The 16,822-nt window shown below is 46.9% G+C and overlaps 1 protein-coding gene across 1 annotated transcript in view; it reads left to right on the forward strand.

The window, feature by feature from the left end:
• Nucleotides 1–15,196: 15,196 nt before the first annotated feature.
• Nucleotides 15,197–16,822, forward strand: part of ccdc14 (coiled-coil domain containing 14) — a gene marked incomplete at its 3' end in the record, with an annotated part of 32,398 nt that continues 30,772 nt past the window's right edge. The window contains exon 1 of the mRNA XM_083634322.1: nucleotides 15,197–15,478. Within this exon, the coding sequence (XP_083490448.1) occupies nucleotides 15,455–15,478 (24 nt within the window). The 5' untranslated portion in view covers nucleotides 15,197–15,454. The remainder of the gene's footprint in view (nucleotides 15,479–16,822) is intronic.

The raw sequence follows: 16,822 nt of genomic DNA on the forward strand, positions 1-16,822 counted from the left end.
ATCTTCTTCCTCGTCGTTTCTTGCCTTTGCCGAAAAAGCTTAAAAGCGAGCTTTGTTTCATGTCTTCCTGATTTGGCGCTGCTGCTGCTGCTGCTGCTGCTGTGCGTGCATTTGTTTACTTTACGTGGACGACAGCTTAACTAGTTTCCCATGATGCTCCGGGGCACATAGGGCAGCAGACAGTTGGACACAGTGCATGACAGCGTTGACATGTGTTTTGCAGACAAAACAAAACACTTTTTTTACCCCATTTTTTTGGGTGCGCCAGCGGCCTGTCTGGGTGGCATTTGCACACCCTAGCGCACCCGTGGCTACGCGCATGGTTCCCGTACCAGGTGGTGAAGCAGCCAGTCAGCAGGCTTTCAATGGTGCCTCTGTAGAAGTCCCTAAGGATTTCTGGCCTTAGCCCAAATTTCTTTAGGCGCCTGAGTCCGTGTAGTCGCTGTTGGGCCTTTTTGACAACAGTGGCGGTGTAACCGGCCCATGTCAGGTCCTGGTGGATGTTGACTCCCAGGTACTTGAAGCTGTCCACCCTTTCCACCACTGTGCCGTTGATGGTGATTGGGGGGGGGGTGCGCCCCCCCCCCCCCCCCCCCCTCCTGTAGTCTACAATGATCTCCTTGGTCTTGGAGACGTTCAGAGAGAGGTGGTTGTCCTGGCACCACTGTTCTAGGGCCTTCACCTCCTCTCTGTAGGCCGTCTCGTCGCCCCTGGAGATCAGCCCCATGACTGCTGTGTCGTCTGCAAACTTCACGATGGTATTAGAGATTTGAGTCGCCACGCAGTCGTGGGTGTAGAGGTCGTACCAGAAGGGGCTGGAGACGCATCCCTGGGGCGCTCCTATGCTGATGGTCAGTAGGGAGGAGGTGAGGTTGCCCACTCTCACCACCTGGCGGCGGTCTGTCAGAAAGTCCAGGATCCAGTCACACATTGCTGTGTTTAGTCCCAGGACCTCTTGTGACCTGTGTGTTCTATGTTAGAACATAAAACACATGATAATTTGAACATGTCGTCAACCTGCAGCACCTGAACTCATCTCTCAATCTAACACCAGCTGAACTAGTGTTGTAGGACTCGAGACCGGTGTTGCTCTCAAAGACCAGTCTTGAGACCACATTTTGATGGACTCGGTCTCGGTCAAACTGGACACGGGATTTTATTTCAAGACCAGTCGAGAACACAAGGCCCGTTCTGATGTGAATTAACAACATACTCCCATTTACAGATTATATACTGCAGCATACAGATTATTACATACAGATTATATACTGCAGCATACAGGTTATTACATACAGATTATATACTGCAGCATACAGGTTATTACATACAGATTATATACTGCAGCATACAGGTTATTACATACAGATTATATACTGCAGCATACAGGTTATTACATACAGATGATATACTGCAGCATACAGGTTATTCCATACAGATTATATACTGCAGCATACAGGTTATTACATACAGATTATATACTGCAGCATACAGGTTATTACATACAGATTATATACTGCAGCATACAGGTTATTACATACAGATTATATACTGCAGCATACAGGTTATTACATACAGATTATATACTGCAGCATACAGGTTATTACATACAGATGATATACTGCAGCATATATACTGCAGCATACAGGTTATTCCATACAGATTATATACTGCAGCATACAGGTTATTACATACAGATTATATACTGCAGCATACAGGTTATTACATACAGATTATATACTGCAGCATACAGGTTATTACATACAGATTATATACTGCAGCATACAGGTTATTACATACAGATTATATACTGTAGCATACAGGTTATTACATACACATTATATACTGCAGCATAGAGGTTATTACATACAGATTATATACTGCAGCATACAGGTTATTACATACAGATCACACCATCATAGGTTCCTACATACAGTATAATTCTCCAATCAGTGGCTGACAGTTTGGGGGAGTCATCATTTAGCAGAAATAAGATGTTGTTTACATTTCAAACTGTGTTGAGCCTTTCTGAAGGTCACTGATATGGAATTGCAGTTTTTCAGATCAAGCCTTCTGTCACTGAGTAGACACTCTACAGTCATTTGTATTTTAACATTCCTAAATAATGATTTCTTTCATTGTTAGCAGAGCAATGGTATAAAGGTTAATCATCATTAGAGTCATGGTCTTGAAAATGGTCTTGCATTTGATAACCCCCCCCCCCCCCATAGACGGATTATGACTTCACGGGCCCCTGGGCATGCCCCCCTCACGGGCCCCCCCTCACAGCACAAAAAAAAAAAAAAAATTGCCCCCCGATTTTTTTTAATCCAGAATGCAACTCGGGCAAGTTATCAGATATCTGCACTGATTGCAAAGGGTGGACAGCTTTTTCATGTGGTGACTTTGTGAAACAGTGTCTGAATGTGGCTGCAGATATACTGTGTTCACTCCTGAGATTGCATCCCTGCAAATTGTCATGGCAAATTGTTTACAAAAGATGAACAATAAAGCTGATTTTCAAAGTACCTTGAGGATTTTTCAAGTTGTGAATTAAGTCAAATTTCTCTCTTGATTACAAAGGTGGAAAATACAACTGTTTTTAACTGGGTGTTTACTGATTAAATGTTTAAGCTCCCCACAAATGCAGATGTTTTTTTTGTAATATATATAACCAATTGCAAATTATTACAATTACCAAACAGATAAAAAGTAGATTATTATATTGAAATGTTATTTTAGATTTAGAATGTTAATTTTCTATAAAACACAATACATTTTAATGTAATTCCACAACGTTTATTTTTGGCCCTCGGCCCTCCACCCAGATTGAGTTTTGGCCCTTCATGGGAAAGAATTTGGGCACCCCTGAGCTAGAGTCTCTTCGCAGGCCGCCTGCGAAGTGAGCTCAGGGGCCCATAAGCTAGAGTCTCAGCTGCGAAGTGAGCTCAGGGGGCCCATAAGCTAGAGTCTCAGCTGCGAAGTGAGCTCAGGGGCCAATAAGCTAGAGTCTCAGCTGCGAAGTGAGCTCAGGGGCCCATAAGCTAGAGTCTCAGCTGCAAAGTGAGCTCAGGGGCCCATAAGCTAGAGTCTCAGCTGCAAAGTGAGCTCAGGGGCCCCATCAGTTAGAGTAGAGACTCTAGCTCATGGGCCCCCTGAGCTCTCGGGCCCCTGGGCGAGTGCCCGGTATGCCCGTTCAGTAATACAGCCCTGCCCCCCCCCCCCCCCCTTCCCCTCCCTTACAGTATTCTGTAGCATAAGCAGCAGCAAAAACCCGGCTGTTTACTTTCACTTCCATGTCCAGTCCATGGATGTATTAAATAAACGGTCCAGTCCGGTCAGCAGCCAATGAGAAACAGCTGGTGGGTGTGTCACCTGTTGCTAGAGGCAGCATGTTGGATTCAACAGGAGCAGAGAGCAAAGAGCTGAAATGCCCCCTGGTGGTTAATTAGGGTTTACATTAGTTCATTTAAACCTATATGATGTTTGGAAACAGAACATGAGTTCTGGTGTGCGGTCTCTCTACACCTCTCTCTCTCTCTCTCCCCCTCTCTCTCTCCATCTCCCTCACTCTCTCTCTCTCTCTGATGTCATTCTTGTGGTGTGAGAGACACAGTATCTCAGTGCTTCATAGACTGTGACAGAGTCAGACCTGTGTTCAGCGTGCTTACACACTACATTGGTAAATGCACTGGGGACAGTTTTCACTTTCACCTGTCCGGCTTTATTTGTGGTTTTCACTTCAGTGCCGTGAATAAACAAAGGATAGACACAGCCTTTGTGCACACTCAGCAATAAATTAATATGACACTGTGTCATATTAATTTATTGCTGAGTGTGCACAAAGGCTGTGTACCTTAGAGCAGGGGTGGATATATATATATATATAGGTATATATATATATATATATATATATATATATATATACATATATATATATATATATATATATACATGTGTACCTTAGAGCAGGGGTGGAGATATATATATATAGGTATATATATATATATATATATATATATATATATATATATATATATATATATATATATATATATATATATATATATATATATATATATATATATCTCCATATATAATATATGTGTTTCCCCTAGAAAAATGTTCAGGCCTGGAGGGATTTCGAAACGTACCCCGACCGCAACGGTGGGGTATAGGCCTATATATATATATATATATATTAGCCCAGGGATGATCATGGGCGATGTCCCAATTAAAAATTAAATATCTTTTTAGTGAGTCTCTGATCAGACATTCTCACCAATCTATTCCAGAGCCGCAGTATTTGACCTTTGTGTCTGATGTTTGGTGGTTCCCAACCCATATCACCACTGATGGCCAGAACTGCAGTGAGTTTATGAACTAGAAAATAGCGGATGGCTCTTTGGTGCACAGTGTTACAGTTTGGATGATCACGGAAGCCCCAAACACCAGAAGTATAACCGACACAGGACAGATGCATGAGTTATACAGTTGTGTGTAGGTATCAAAACCCAGGTTACCACAATGCTTAACTTTGTTCAGTAGGCTACTGAGCCCATAATACTCTGCCTGCTGATTGAGCTAGGACATTGACTCCCTCCTTAAAGGACATAATGCTCGTCCAGCGTCAAGCCCAGATATTTATAGTGATCCATATATGATAGTACAACTGAACCATAATTAAAAACAAAAGAGCTCCTCACCCTTGAAGTGGGTCTAAAGTGGAGTCTCCATTTCCGGCACCAATCCGCAACAATGTTCAATATGATCTGTAGGTCATTTTCGTGCTCAGCAAGTACGATTTATGTCATCTGCGTACAATAATATGCCCACAGTCTGGTCATCAACTTTGATTCCCTTGCTGGATGCCTTAATCTGAAGTGCTAAGTCATTGACAAAAATGGAAAATAAAGTTGGGTAATTGTGGTAATTTGTGTTCAGCAGGATAATCTTCACAAACGTGAATCACTTGTATGACTTTTGAAAGGTAAATGTGTTTTCTCTGAAAACGCTTCAAAAGGCACTGCAATAAATGGATAAATTAAAAGTCCCAAGTTACTATTTACATAGATTCCTCTGTTATTTTAGGGCAAAAATGATCTAAAGTTGTGTATACTGTATAGCAGTTATGATTCCTTAATTCCAAGTCTCAGCAACAACAGTGTCTAAACAGTTTCAGGATTGCTGCCTGCTTGCAGTCTGTTTCAAAACAGTTTTGGCCTTTATAATTAGCTCAAAATTTTCACCTTTCATAACAGCTGTACGGGCGTGAATCTTTATATAACTCAGCTGTTAAAATAGATGATACAAAAGACTGTGTTTTGGACATGATTGACAGGTCACCTGTCCAGTGCTGATCACAGTTCTCTCATGTGTTCTCTCTTGTCTTCAGACCAGCCTTTAGCCTCTGTGTGTTTTTATGGCTTTTCTTTTCATCTTTTTTTTCTTCTTGTTTTCTGGACTTAAGCACTTTGTGACATTATGCTACAGCTGCTCTGTGAAAGCTGCTGTATGAATAAACTTTACTTTAATACAGTAATAGTGACTGATAGTGCTGTAATACTAAGTGTTGTGATGCTGTATGAATAAACTTGACTTTAATACAGTAGTAGTGACTGATAGTACTGTAATACTAAGTGTTGTGATGCTGTATGAATAAACTTGACTTTAATACAGTAGTAGTGACTGATAGTGCTGTAATACTAAGTGTTGTGACAGTAGATTGTCTTTGTCTGTTCAACCTCAGAGTTTCTGTTCCAGGTTTCTCTTCTCTGTTTCCCACCACACCAGTCGAGCTTCATGGTGCCTTCCGATGAAGCAGGACTTTACCACAATAGGCATCTCGCGCTCTACGCACGCTCGATTCATAGGCTCGCCTGCCCTGCAGCTCGCCTACGCAGCTCGCCCGCTACACGGCCTCGCCCGGCCTGCAGCTCGACCACTGTGCGGGCTCACTTTGCTCTTATGACATCACTGATGATGTCACAATGCCTAGACATCATCAGTGACGTCTGGTGATGACAGCACTTCCAGTTGAGTGACATCATGCACTTCCGGGACAGGGACACAAATCTCAGAGCCCACATGCTCCCTTTTAGTTATGATGATGATGATGATGATGATGATGATGATAGGCTATCATCACACAGAGAGATCCAGCTGTCCTGAATATGAGTTAATCTGTCATAGAAACAAGTTAGTCAGTTCTTATCATTTATTCACTTCAATATATCCCAGCAGTGGTCTCACATTTGTCAACACCATCTCCCCCCCTTGGGGTAGGTGTTCTCGACCCCCAACGCTTTCTGGAACTCACATCATTCTGTATGTGACAGCCTACATTTAGCAGGGGTAGAGTTTACGAGCAGCACCTGAAGGCAGCAGTATCTCTGGAAAATCCCTGCTCATTAATTTTCACTTCCATAAAATAAAATAAAAATGGGGGGGGGGAGGGGGGGGGGGGATCTTTCACTTCCATGTCCAGTCCGGTCAGCAGCCAATGAGAAACAGCTGGTGGGTGTGTCACCTGTTGCTAGAGGCAACATGTTGGATTCAACAGGAGCAGAGAGTGAGGAGCTGAGTCGCCCCCTGGTGGTTCATTAGGGTTTACATTAGTTCATTTTAACTTATATAGAAACAGAACATGATTGGTGTGTGGTGTCTGTGGCTGTCTACAGACTGTGGCAGGCCAACAGACAGGGCAGCTTCTCTCTCTCTCTCTCTCCCTCTCTCTCTCCCTCACCCTCACTCTCTCTCTCTCTCTCTCTGCTGCTCTTTCTGTGGTGTGAGAGAAACAGTATCTCAGTGCTTCATAGACTGTGACAGAGTCAGACCTGTGTTCAGCGTGCTTACACTACATTGGTAAATGCACTTGGGACAGGTTTTACTTTCAATCGTCGAGTGGTTTTCACTTCAGTGAATAAACAAAGGATAGGGTGTCTCATTAATGTCTTGCTGAGTGTGCACACATGGATGCTGTGTACCTTACGTAATAAGACTGAGATACAGTATAGATGCTGTCTCAACAGCAGGACATCTATGTTTCATGTATGAGTTACTGGGGGTCGGCCTTGTTGAGTGATTGAGAAAAAGGCTTTCAAATGATTTGCTGTTTTCTCTGGGCTGAGTATTCACCCTCTTTTCTCCTCAGCTCTGTATGAATCAGAGAACAGTCAAGAGGTGAAGGCCAGAGAGATCAATTCTGCGAGTAGCCTGTTTGTCTAAGTAGACTTTATAATGATTATCTTAGTCCTGTGTCTCATTTAACAATATGTGCCTAGAATCCCTACTAAAACTATGACTGACTTGTCCAGTGCCTCTCTCTACTCGATCCAATCTGTGTTTCACAATCTAGTGTCGTCTTGCAAAGGTATTCCACGCATAAGTAGTGATGTTAAAAAAAAACAGACAGACTCTGATTGTCTCCATCATCTCTCTCTTCCTGTCGCTCCTGCACAGTGGCTGCTGCAGCTCCTGACAGTGTGACTAAATGGGTCTCCAGAACACAGCCATAGTCGGCCTGCCCATCAGGAGCACTGGGACAAATCCCGGTGCGCCGGTGGGCCGCTTGACCAGGGATTTTTTTTTTTTTTTTTTTTTTTTTAGACAGTGAACCCAGCTGGTGGCCCACTTTGGGAATGCATTTGTTTTTAGACAGTGACCCCCAGCGGCCCACTTTGGGAATGCACCATCTCCACAGGATTACTCCTGTGGAAATAGTGTAGAAGCTAGTAGAAGTGAGTAAGCTAATAACCATAACAGCAAATATAATTGACAAGAATCTCTAAATAAATATACAGTATTTCCCCTAATGAGAAAAGGAGCAAATATTGGTGGTTCAAACTGAATAATGAAATCACATTACAATCTAATGTTAATTTAAAATGAGATATTCCTCTAAATCTGGCTTCAAACGACCAACATTTTAGAAAAACAGACAACAAATTTCGGCTGCGAGCTAAGGTCGCCGTCCAAAAATTTCGGCGGAGACCTTTGGTCATGGCTTAATTTTGGCTTGCTCTTGTGTTTGTGCCTCGATGGAGCAGGGGTTGCGGAGTATTCACGCCGTGGACTGGTTGAGGTGGGCTGGTCTGGGTAGAAAAGTCCAGGGTTGTTTTTTTAGTCCCAGTCCGACCCTGAATACAGCGCAGTCTTTTCTCTGACCACATGGAGCACATTGAGTCTAAAAACATCCAGGGTTGAGGGGGTTCCTCTTATTTTCTCCTACTTGGCTACTTCCCCCTGCTGTCCCAGTCGTTGCTCCACCCCCTCTGCCAATCTGGGGAGAGTTGTAGACTATACAGTACCACTTACTGTACATACACTAAACTGTCCAGCTTTATTCCTATCTATGGGGGGTGGGGGGCGGTTGGGGTTACAGACGGGTTTTTCCATAATACTGTAGCGAATCAGCAGTACACACATAGTGGTGAGCAATGGTAGTGTCTCCACTACAGATAGGAACTGTGTGGGGGAGTGTTATGTTGGGGAGCACTATGCTGTGGGACCACTTCCGGACGGAGACTGAGCATGTGCAGTCAGTCTCCGCGCACTGCCTAGGGGGAAGCTGCTATCTATGAGCATGACAACAGCGGAGAGTTGTGAATATGAATAACTGTGAATAAAGAACCTGTACCAGCAAGAAGCCTCTGCCTCATGAAATATCAGGAACGCTACATTGGCGTCAGAAGTTTAAAACGGTGAATTACCTCCAGAATCGGCAAAAAAAAAAAAAATGGTTAACAAGTTCCTGAAGAGAGAGAAGCAAAGACTCAAGCGGGAGGCGGGAAGAGAAAGAGCCGGGGCGGACTACCAAGCACCCGAGGAGAAAGAAGACGGGGTAGACGCGGCCGCTACCACAGAGATCCAGGCGGGGATAGCAGCAGCAAGCCTGGGGTTTGTGATGATAAAATCCGAACTAAACGGCGATATCCCCGTAGCCACGGAAGCTACCCCGCGGCTCAAAGAGGCTAGCAGGCGGGCTAACGAGGCGGCGGAGAGAGCGGAAGAGCCGAGGCCGGTGAGAGTGAAGATCGAGCGGGTTGACAACACCGCTGTAGCAATGGAGGCTGTGCCACGGCCCGGTGAAGCTAGCCGGAGAACCGGAGACAAAGACGAGACACGGGTCGAGGAGACGAAGGACGGCGGGCGGCGAGGAAGGAAGGAAATCACCCCGCCAAAATTCAACGGTAAAGGTGAATGGGAGCCATATTGCACAATGTTCAACGTAGCAGCGGAAATGAATGGCTGGTCGAGGGGAGAGAGAGCCAGTCATCTGGTAATGTCACTCGAGGGTGAAGCTATAACATGTGTAGCAGCAATGGCAGACACCAAAGACTTAGACGTGGTAATGGCGGCCCTGAGGAGGCGTTTCGGACGATGCAAAGAAGAAGGCATTATGGTCGCAGAACTGTGTAACAGGCGTAGACGACCAGGGGAGTCGCTGCGGGCGCTAGCCACAGACATTGAGATCCTCAGCCGGCGTGTATACAGCCGGCTGCCGCCAGAAGCACTGGACGAGCTAGCCCGAAACTACTTCGTCCAGGCTATCGCGCCGCGAGGGCTACGAGAGCAAGTAATGCTGCAACGGCCAAACACATTAGAAATAGCGCTAGAGCTGGCGTTTGAAAGAGAGACAGTAGAGGGCTGGACCATGAACAGCGAAGAGGGGAGAGCTGTCCCCGTAGTGAGAATGGCAGCGGAAAGCCCGATACAAGAAGAGCCAGCGTGGAAGACGGCTTTGGCAGAACAAGGCAACATGGTGAAAGAACTGTCCGAGTCAGTACAACAACTCAAAGAACAACTGCTCCGCAGAGCGACCCTGCAGCCCAACCCCGCTCGACAGCCCACCCAGCGGAACAACAGCTGGGCTAGAGGGAGCATGATCTGCTGGGGATGTGGGCGTCCCGGTCATCGGGAAGCAGACTGCCGCCGGAGAACGTGGAACCAGGGAAACGGTACGGGGCCCGTCCAGATGGGGCGAGACGGGTCTACGATGCCACAGTCCCCGTAGCCACAGCGTCGCAGGAGGGAGCCCACCGACAGCAACAGAGAGGTGGGGCTCCGCCGTGCCCCGAAGTAGACGACATCGCCGGAGCTGTCAACATGCAGAGCGGGCCGCGCGCGATGAACCGATGCCATGTTCCAGCCTACCTACAAGGGAGATACTGCGCCGCCCTGGTGGACACGGGGTGTACGGCGACGCTGGTGAACGTCAACATGATGCCCGAGGGGATGCGCCTGGAGCAGCCAGCAGCACAGCTGCTAAGAACAGTGTCCGGTGAGTTAATGCCAATGAGGGGGAGGGGACACGTAATGATAACAGTGGGGGGACAGACAGTGGACTTTCCGGTGTGGGTGGTAGAAATGGCGGGGCCTTGCATCCTGGGGGAAGACTACTTAACGATGAACAAATGCACAGTAGACCTAGGAAGAAGCACATTGACATTTGCAGAAGGAACGGTAGTCCAAATGAGCCAACCGCCCACCGTTCCAAGGGAACGGCCTAACGTTAACAACATCACCGTGTACCGCGTCACCGTAGAGCATGAACCCCACCTAGCAGACCCAACCCCCCCCCAAAACCACGCCCCTAGCCCACCTCCAAACACTTGCCCTCAGCCAATGCAACAGGCAGAGGGAGAGACAGAGAGGTTAGAAATGCTCAGGACACTACACCAACGTCAGAGCGAGGGGTTAGAACCACAACAGAGCGACGAACTGTGGAGAGTACTAGAAGAGTACAAAGACATTTTCGCGATGACGGACGATGAACTAGGCTGCACTCACCTGGTAGAACACCAAATAGACACTGAAGGGGCGCAGCCCATCAGATCATATCCCCGTCGAATTCCAGCAGCAAGAAGAGATATAGCGAACGAAGCTGTAGAAAACATGCTGAGGGCAGGGATCATCGAGCCGTCAGAGAGCCCATGGGCATCGGGAGTAGTGTTGGTAAAAAAGAAAAATAGCGCAAAGATGCGATTTTGCGTAGACTATAGAGGGCTGAACAAAGTGACAAAAAAAGACGCGTACCCGATGCCCGTCATCGAGGAGCTACTAGACATAGTGGGGGAGTCAGCCTGGTTCTCCTCCCTAGACCTCCGCAGTGGGTACTGGCAGGTGCCCCTCTGCGACGATGCCAAGCCAAAGACCGCCTTCCGCACCGAGAGAGGACTGTGGCAGTTTCGAGTACTCAGTTTCGGGCTGTGTAACGCACCCGCAACGTTCGAGCGGTTAATGGAGAAACTGCTGGGGGACATTCCCCAAACAGAATGCGTCGTATACTTAGATGACATCTTGACACACGGGGGCTCGTTTCAGGCAGCGGTGGGAGCATTACGAAAAGTCCTACAGAAAATAGCAGCGGCGGGTCTAAAGCTACACCCAGATAAGTGCCACTTCCTGAAGAAGAGGGTAGAGTTCTTGGGACATGGCATCGGCGAGGGGGGCATCCGCACTCTAGAGGAAAAAACACGGGCAGTCTCAGAATGGCCCACCCCCAGAGACAAAAGTGAACTCGAGAGCTTCGTAGGGTTAGCATCCTACTACAGGAAGTTTGTAAAAGGATTTTCTGACATCGCAGAGCCACTGTTCCGGCTTAAAGAAAAGAACACAGACTTCGACTGGACAGCAAAATGCCACCTAGCGTTCGAAACCCTCAAGAAAGCGCTGACCAAGACCCCCGTGCTTAGAGCACCAGACCCCGCACTGCCGTTCCTATTAGACACTGATGCCAGCAATGGAGGTATGGGGGCCGTGCTGTCCCAGGCAGGGCCGGAGGGGGAGCAGGTGGTGGGGTATTTCAGTAAGACGTTTGATAAGACAGAAAGAAACTACTGCGTCACACGCCGGGAGCTCCTAGCAGTCGTAGAAGCACTGAGACACTTTAGATACTACCTCCTGGGACAGCCTCAGTTCACCATACGGACCGACCACTCAGCGCTGCAGTGGTTGTGGTCCTTCCGGGAGCCGGAGGGACAGGTGTGCCGCTGGTTAGAGAGAATGGCGGACTATAACTTCACCATAGAGCACAGAGCAGGGAGACACCACGTAAATGCAGATGCCCTGTCACGACGACCCTGCGCGGAAAGGGGGTGTGTGTACTGTGAGAAGAGAGAGGGGAGAGAGAGGGAGCTCCAAGAAGACGCTAGAATCTGCCCTAACCACACGGGAGATGGGCCAGTGTGCAAGACACTGCGGATGGCAGAAGCAGCAGATTGGAAGGGCCACCAGGAAAACGACAGGGAGCTGTCACCAGTGCTGCAGTGGGTAGAAGCGGGCCAGAAGCCGCAATGGGAGGAGGTGGCGGGGGCCACCGACACAACCAAAGGGCTGTGGGCAGGGTTTGACACCCTGAGATTGAACAGTGGAGTGCTGATGAAGTGCTGGAAAGAGCCAGCAACGGGAGAAAACAAGTGGCGAAAAGTAGTGCCAACGACACTGAGAGATGAGGTGTGCAGGAGTTGCCATGGGACAGTAGGGGCGGGCCACTTTGGGGTGAGCAAAACCCTCCGTCGCATCAGACAAGGCTTTTATTGGGGGAGGATGAGGAGAGACGTACAGGACTTCTGTCGGCGCTGCGACCTCTGCGCGGCGTACAAAGGGCCATTAGACCAGTCTCGCGCCCCGCTCCAACAGCTAGCAGCAGGAGCCCCCATGGAGAGGGTAGGGGTAGACGTGATGGGGCCGTTTCCACGCTCAGAGAGTGGAAATCGATACGTCCTAGTAGCTATGGACTACTTTACAAAATGGCCAGAGGCATACGCGCTGCCCGACCAGGAGGCGGGGACGGTGGTCGACGCACTAGTCACAGGCATGTTCAGTAGGTTCGGAGCACCAGAGACCCTACACAGTGACCAAGGAAGAAACTTCGAGTCACGAGTGTTCGCCACCATGTGCGAGAAACTGAACATTAGAAAGACACGGACCACAGCATTGCACCCCCAGAGCGATGGCCTAGTAGAAAGATTCAATAGGACACTGAAAAAGCAGTTGGCCATCCTCACGGAGGAGCACCAGAGGGACTGGGACACGCACCTGCCTCTCATCCTCATGGCCTACAGATCCGCAACACACGAGTCCACCTCCTGCACACCCGCCCTGCTCATGTTAGGTCGAGAACTGCGGACACCAGCAGAAATGGCGTTCGGCAAGCCACCGGATGCACCGGACGCTCCCCCGGGGAGAGAGTATGCCAGGAGGCTACAAGATCGATTAGAGTCCGCTCACAACTTCGCTCGGACCCAGCTAGAGAAAGCGGGCATGAGACAAAAAAGGAACTATGATGTGAGGGCAAAGGGAAACCATTTCCAGGGGGGGGAGTTGGTATGGGTGTACACACCCCGGAGAAAAAAAGGGCGTAGCCCTAAACTGGACTGTCACTGGACAGGCCCATGCAGGGTGATGGAGAGAATGGGGGAGGTGGTGTACCGGGTGCAGATGCCACTTGGTGGCAAGAAGGTACTCCACAGGGACAGGTTGGCCCCATACCGGGGGGGGTGCACCCTTCCCCCAGATCTCGGCCGCCCAGCGGTTTCACTTAGACAGAGTGAAAGAAGGAATCGGTTTCCACAGAGAGGGGCGTCCGGCCATGACCGGGCGGGCCCCACTCAGAGACTTGAAGCACCAGAGACACTGCAGGTGGGGTCAGGCCCACCGGCAGGTTCACAGAGACTAACACGGCCACGGAGAGAGCCAAAGGCTCCAGGACATTTGAGCAACTTCGAGTTGTACTAAAAAAAATAAATAAAAAAAAATAAAAAAAAATAAGGAGGAGATGGTGGTTGGAAGTGTTATAATGGAAAGTGGATGATGTGTATGGCATGAGATATTGTGGGGAGGAGACGTGGGAAAAGCCTGAGATGGAAAAATAAGATGTGGTTAAAAAACAAAGAACTGTTAAAAAGAAAAAAGATGCTGGGAGTGTTGGTACAGGGGAGGTGTGATGTGGTGTCAACGTGGGCGTTGACCTTATTGTTGGGCGGGGAGTATGTAGCGAATCAGCAGTACACACATAGTGGTGAGCAATGGTAGTGTCTCCACTACAGATAGGAACTGTGTGGGGGAGTGTTATGTTGGGGAGCACTATGCTGTGGGACCACTTCCGGACGGAGACTGAGCATGTGCAGTCAGTCTCCGCGCACTGCCTAGGGGGAAGCTGCTATCTATGAGCATGACAACAGCGGAGAGTTGTGAATATGAATAACTGTGAATAAAGAACCTGTACCAGCAAGAAGCCTCTGCCTCATGAAATATCAGGAACGCTACAATACCATTCACTAGCCTGGGTAAACCCAGCCCCCAGTGACCTGCTCTCAGGCTCACCCTGCTTACAGTCACAAGGTGACTGGGAACTCTGAGAGCAGATCACGTGGGGGCTGGGTTTACCTAGGCTAACCATTCGCAGCCTGATTTATATAACAGCCTAAAAACATGCTTTTTTAAATGAGTGTTCACAGTATTTTCTGATTTATGGAGTGATAAAATGAGATATCCAAAATTCCCTCCATTAAAAAAAATAGGCTTTATTCAATGTTCTGGAAATGTATGCAAATTTGCACATATTTAAGTAGATAATGTCTGATTTGCTTCACACATGAATACAATGGGCTCATTGAATCCACAAGAGTCTCAGTTTTCCAGTCATTTTCTTTTCAGTCTTGGAATTATGCAATTCCAAGACTGTTTAGGGACCTGGTAGAAATATTAAAATAGAATAGGCAAAAATAACACATTTGGACTGCATGCACAACCCCCCCCCCCCCCCCCCCCCCCCCAGCATACAGCATATAATTAGCATAAAGTAGGCATGTCTGTAAGCCAATTCTCATTCAGATATCTTGAGCTGAGAGGTCAAGGGACCACTTTGAAAATGGCCGTGCCAGTTTTTGCATCGTCAAAATTTAGAATAACTTTGGAGCATTGTTTAGCCCCCTTCAAGATAGCATGACATTTTACCAATGGATGCATTAGGACATCTATAGTTTCATAAAAAACAAGCCCCCTAGCCTCTGAAAGAGGAGAATGTATGACAGACTGGACATTGTAGGAGGTAGCCTAACTAACCCCACAAGGTGGCAGTAGTGCAACATTATGAATGCAAGCTGCCAGAAAACGGAGAGGAAGAAGAAGAAGAAGAAGAAGAAGAAGAAGAAGAAGAAGAAGAAGAAGAAGAAGAAGAAGAAGAAGAAGAAGAAGAAGAAGAAGAAGAAGAAGAAGAAGAAGAAGAAGAAGAAGAAGAAAGTTGTTGTTTTGATTGGTCACCTCGTTGTTTCCCGTTTCAAACGGAACCCGCAGTCTGTTTGCCCTCAGCTGTGTTAAATAAAGTCTATGGTTTACACAACGAGTAAACAAGCCCGACACAACAAGGAGAGGATCCAGCAAACTGCACTGTGTCTGCTCACAGCACAGCAGAAAGAAAAGCTGGCTAACTGACTGAGCTAACGTTCTAACCATGAAAGGAACTTCCAAACACAAGGTAAGGTAACGCTATATTACTGCTGTTGTTAGTTATTAATGTCAGTTATCTAGGGAAGAAAAGCAGAAAGGCATTAACGTTATAGGTTACTACTTACTAGCATTACGTCGTGGTGAGCAGGCTAACTTTAACATTGTTGTCAGGTAACGTTACAGTAGTCGCCGTGTAGCCGTGACACACAACTATAAATACAGTTAGTTACTATGACAGCACAGCGACTAAACAGATATTTGCACAACAACAACTATACTTCGTGAAGCTCGAGTGGAGACCACCCTGCAGTAGTTAATCAGTGGTGTGGTGCCTGGAGAAGTGGGTAAATACTCCTAATTTTATACTCTTATGATTGTCACTTATTTTAGCTTGATTAATTTGTGCACATCGAGTCATCTGAACTGTGCTGGTGTGTCTCTAATCTGTGCCTCTGCCTCCATGTAGCTCTGAGTGTTAAAACACATCAAGTTACAGGCAGACCCTTCACAGCAACCGTTTTCAGGTGGTAAAGCAGCCAGGAAGTGAAGCAGGTGTAACCAATAGCATTAATGATGGTCCCATTCCATTTAGGTGTTCCAGTGCCAGGGCCCTCATTATTGTTATTGGTTACACATGCTTCACTTCCTGGCTGCTTTACCACCTCAAAACGGTTGCTGTCAAAAGGGCCTATAGGAGACATTTTGAATATTCAGTTGAGCGCAAAGACAATGTATGATAGGCTGCACTATTGCACATTATAGTTAGTTACTGTAATCAAACAGTAGATAGCTAATCTGTTGTATTTGACAGGCAGAGATGGGGAGTGACTAAGTACAAATACTTCATTACTGTACTTAAGTAGGATCTTCAGGTATCTGTAGTGTAGTTCTGTACTTTACTTTTCTGACAACTCTTTACTTTTACTCCCTACATTTTAACACATATCTGTACTTTCTAATCCTTACATTTTCAAAACAGGATAGTTACTTTAGATTTAATGGACGGCAGACAAAAAGATGTAAGGTCTGTCTCTCTTGTCTCGCAATCTCAAAGCTTTCACGCATTGTGCGCACCTTTTTTGTTGGGGGAAAAACATATCTAATCTGTTGTGTTTTGTATATGTTTTAAATAAAGGTAAAAAAGAAAACACAAATTATTAATCAAAATATGGTCTTTATACATCTTAAAACATGTTTGGAGGGGATCTTTCAAGTTTAATTTACTTTGAATTATATTAATATGACATGAGTTTCAGTTAGCTTTGCACAGAAGCAGCCGGTAGCCGGTAGAAATACCCCCCCCCCCCCCCCCCCCACACACACACACACACATACACACACACTTTTATACTTTATTATTACATTTCAGAGC

Source organism: Poromitra crassiceps (assembly GCF_964638095.1).
Source record: "Poromitra crassiceps genome assembly, chromosome: 3".
NCBI classification, from domain to species: domain Eukaryota; kingdom Metazoa; phylum Chordata; class Actinopteri; order Beryciformes; family Melamphaidae; genus Poromitra; species Poromitra crassiceps.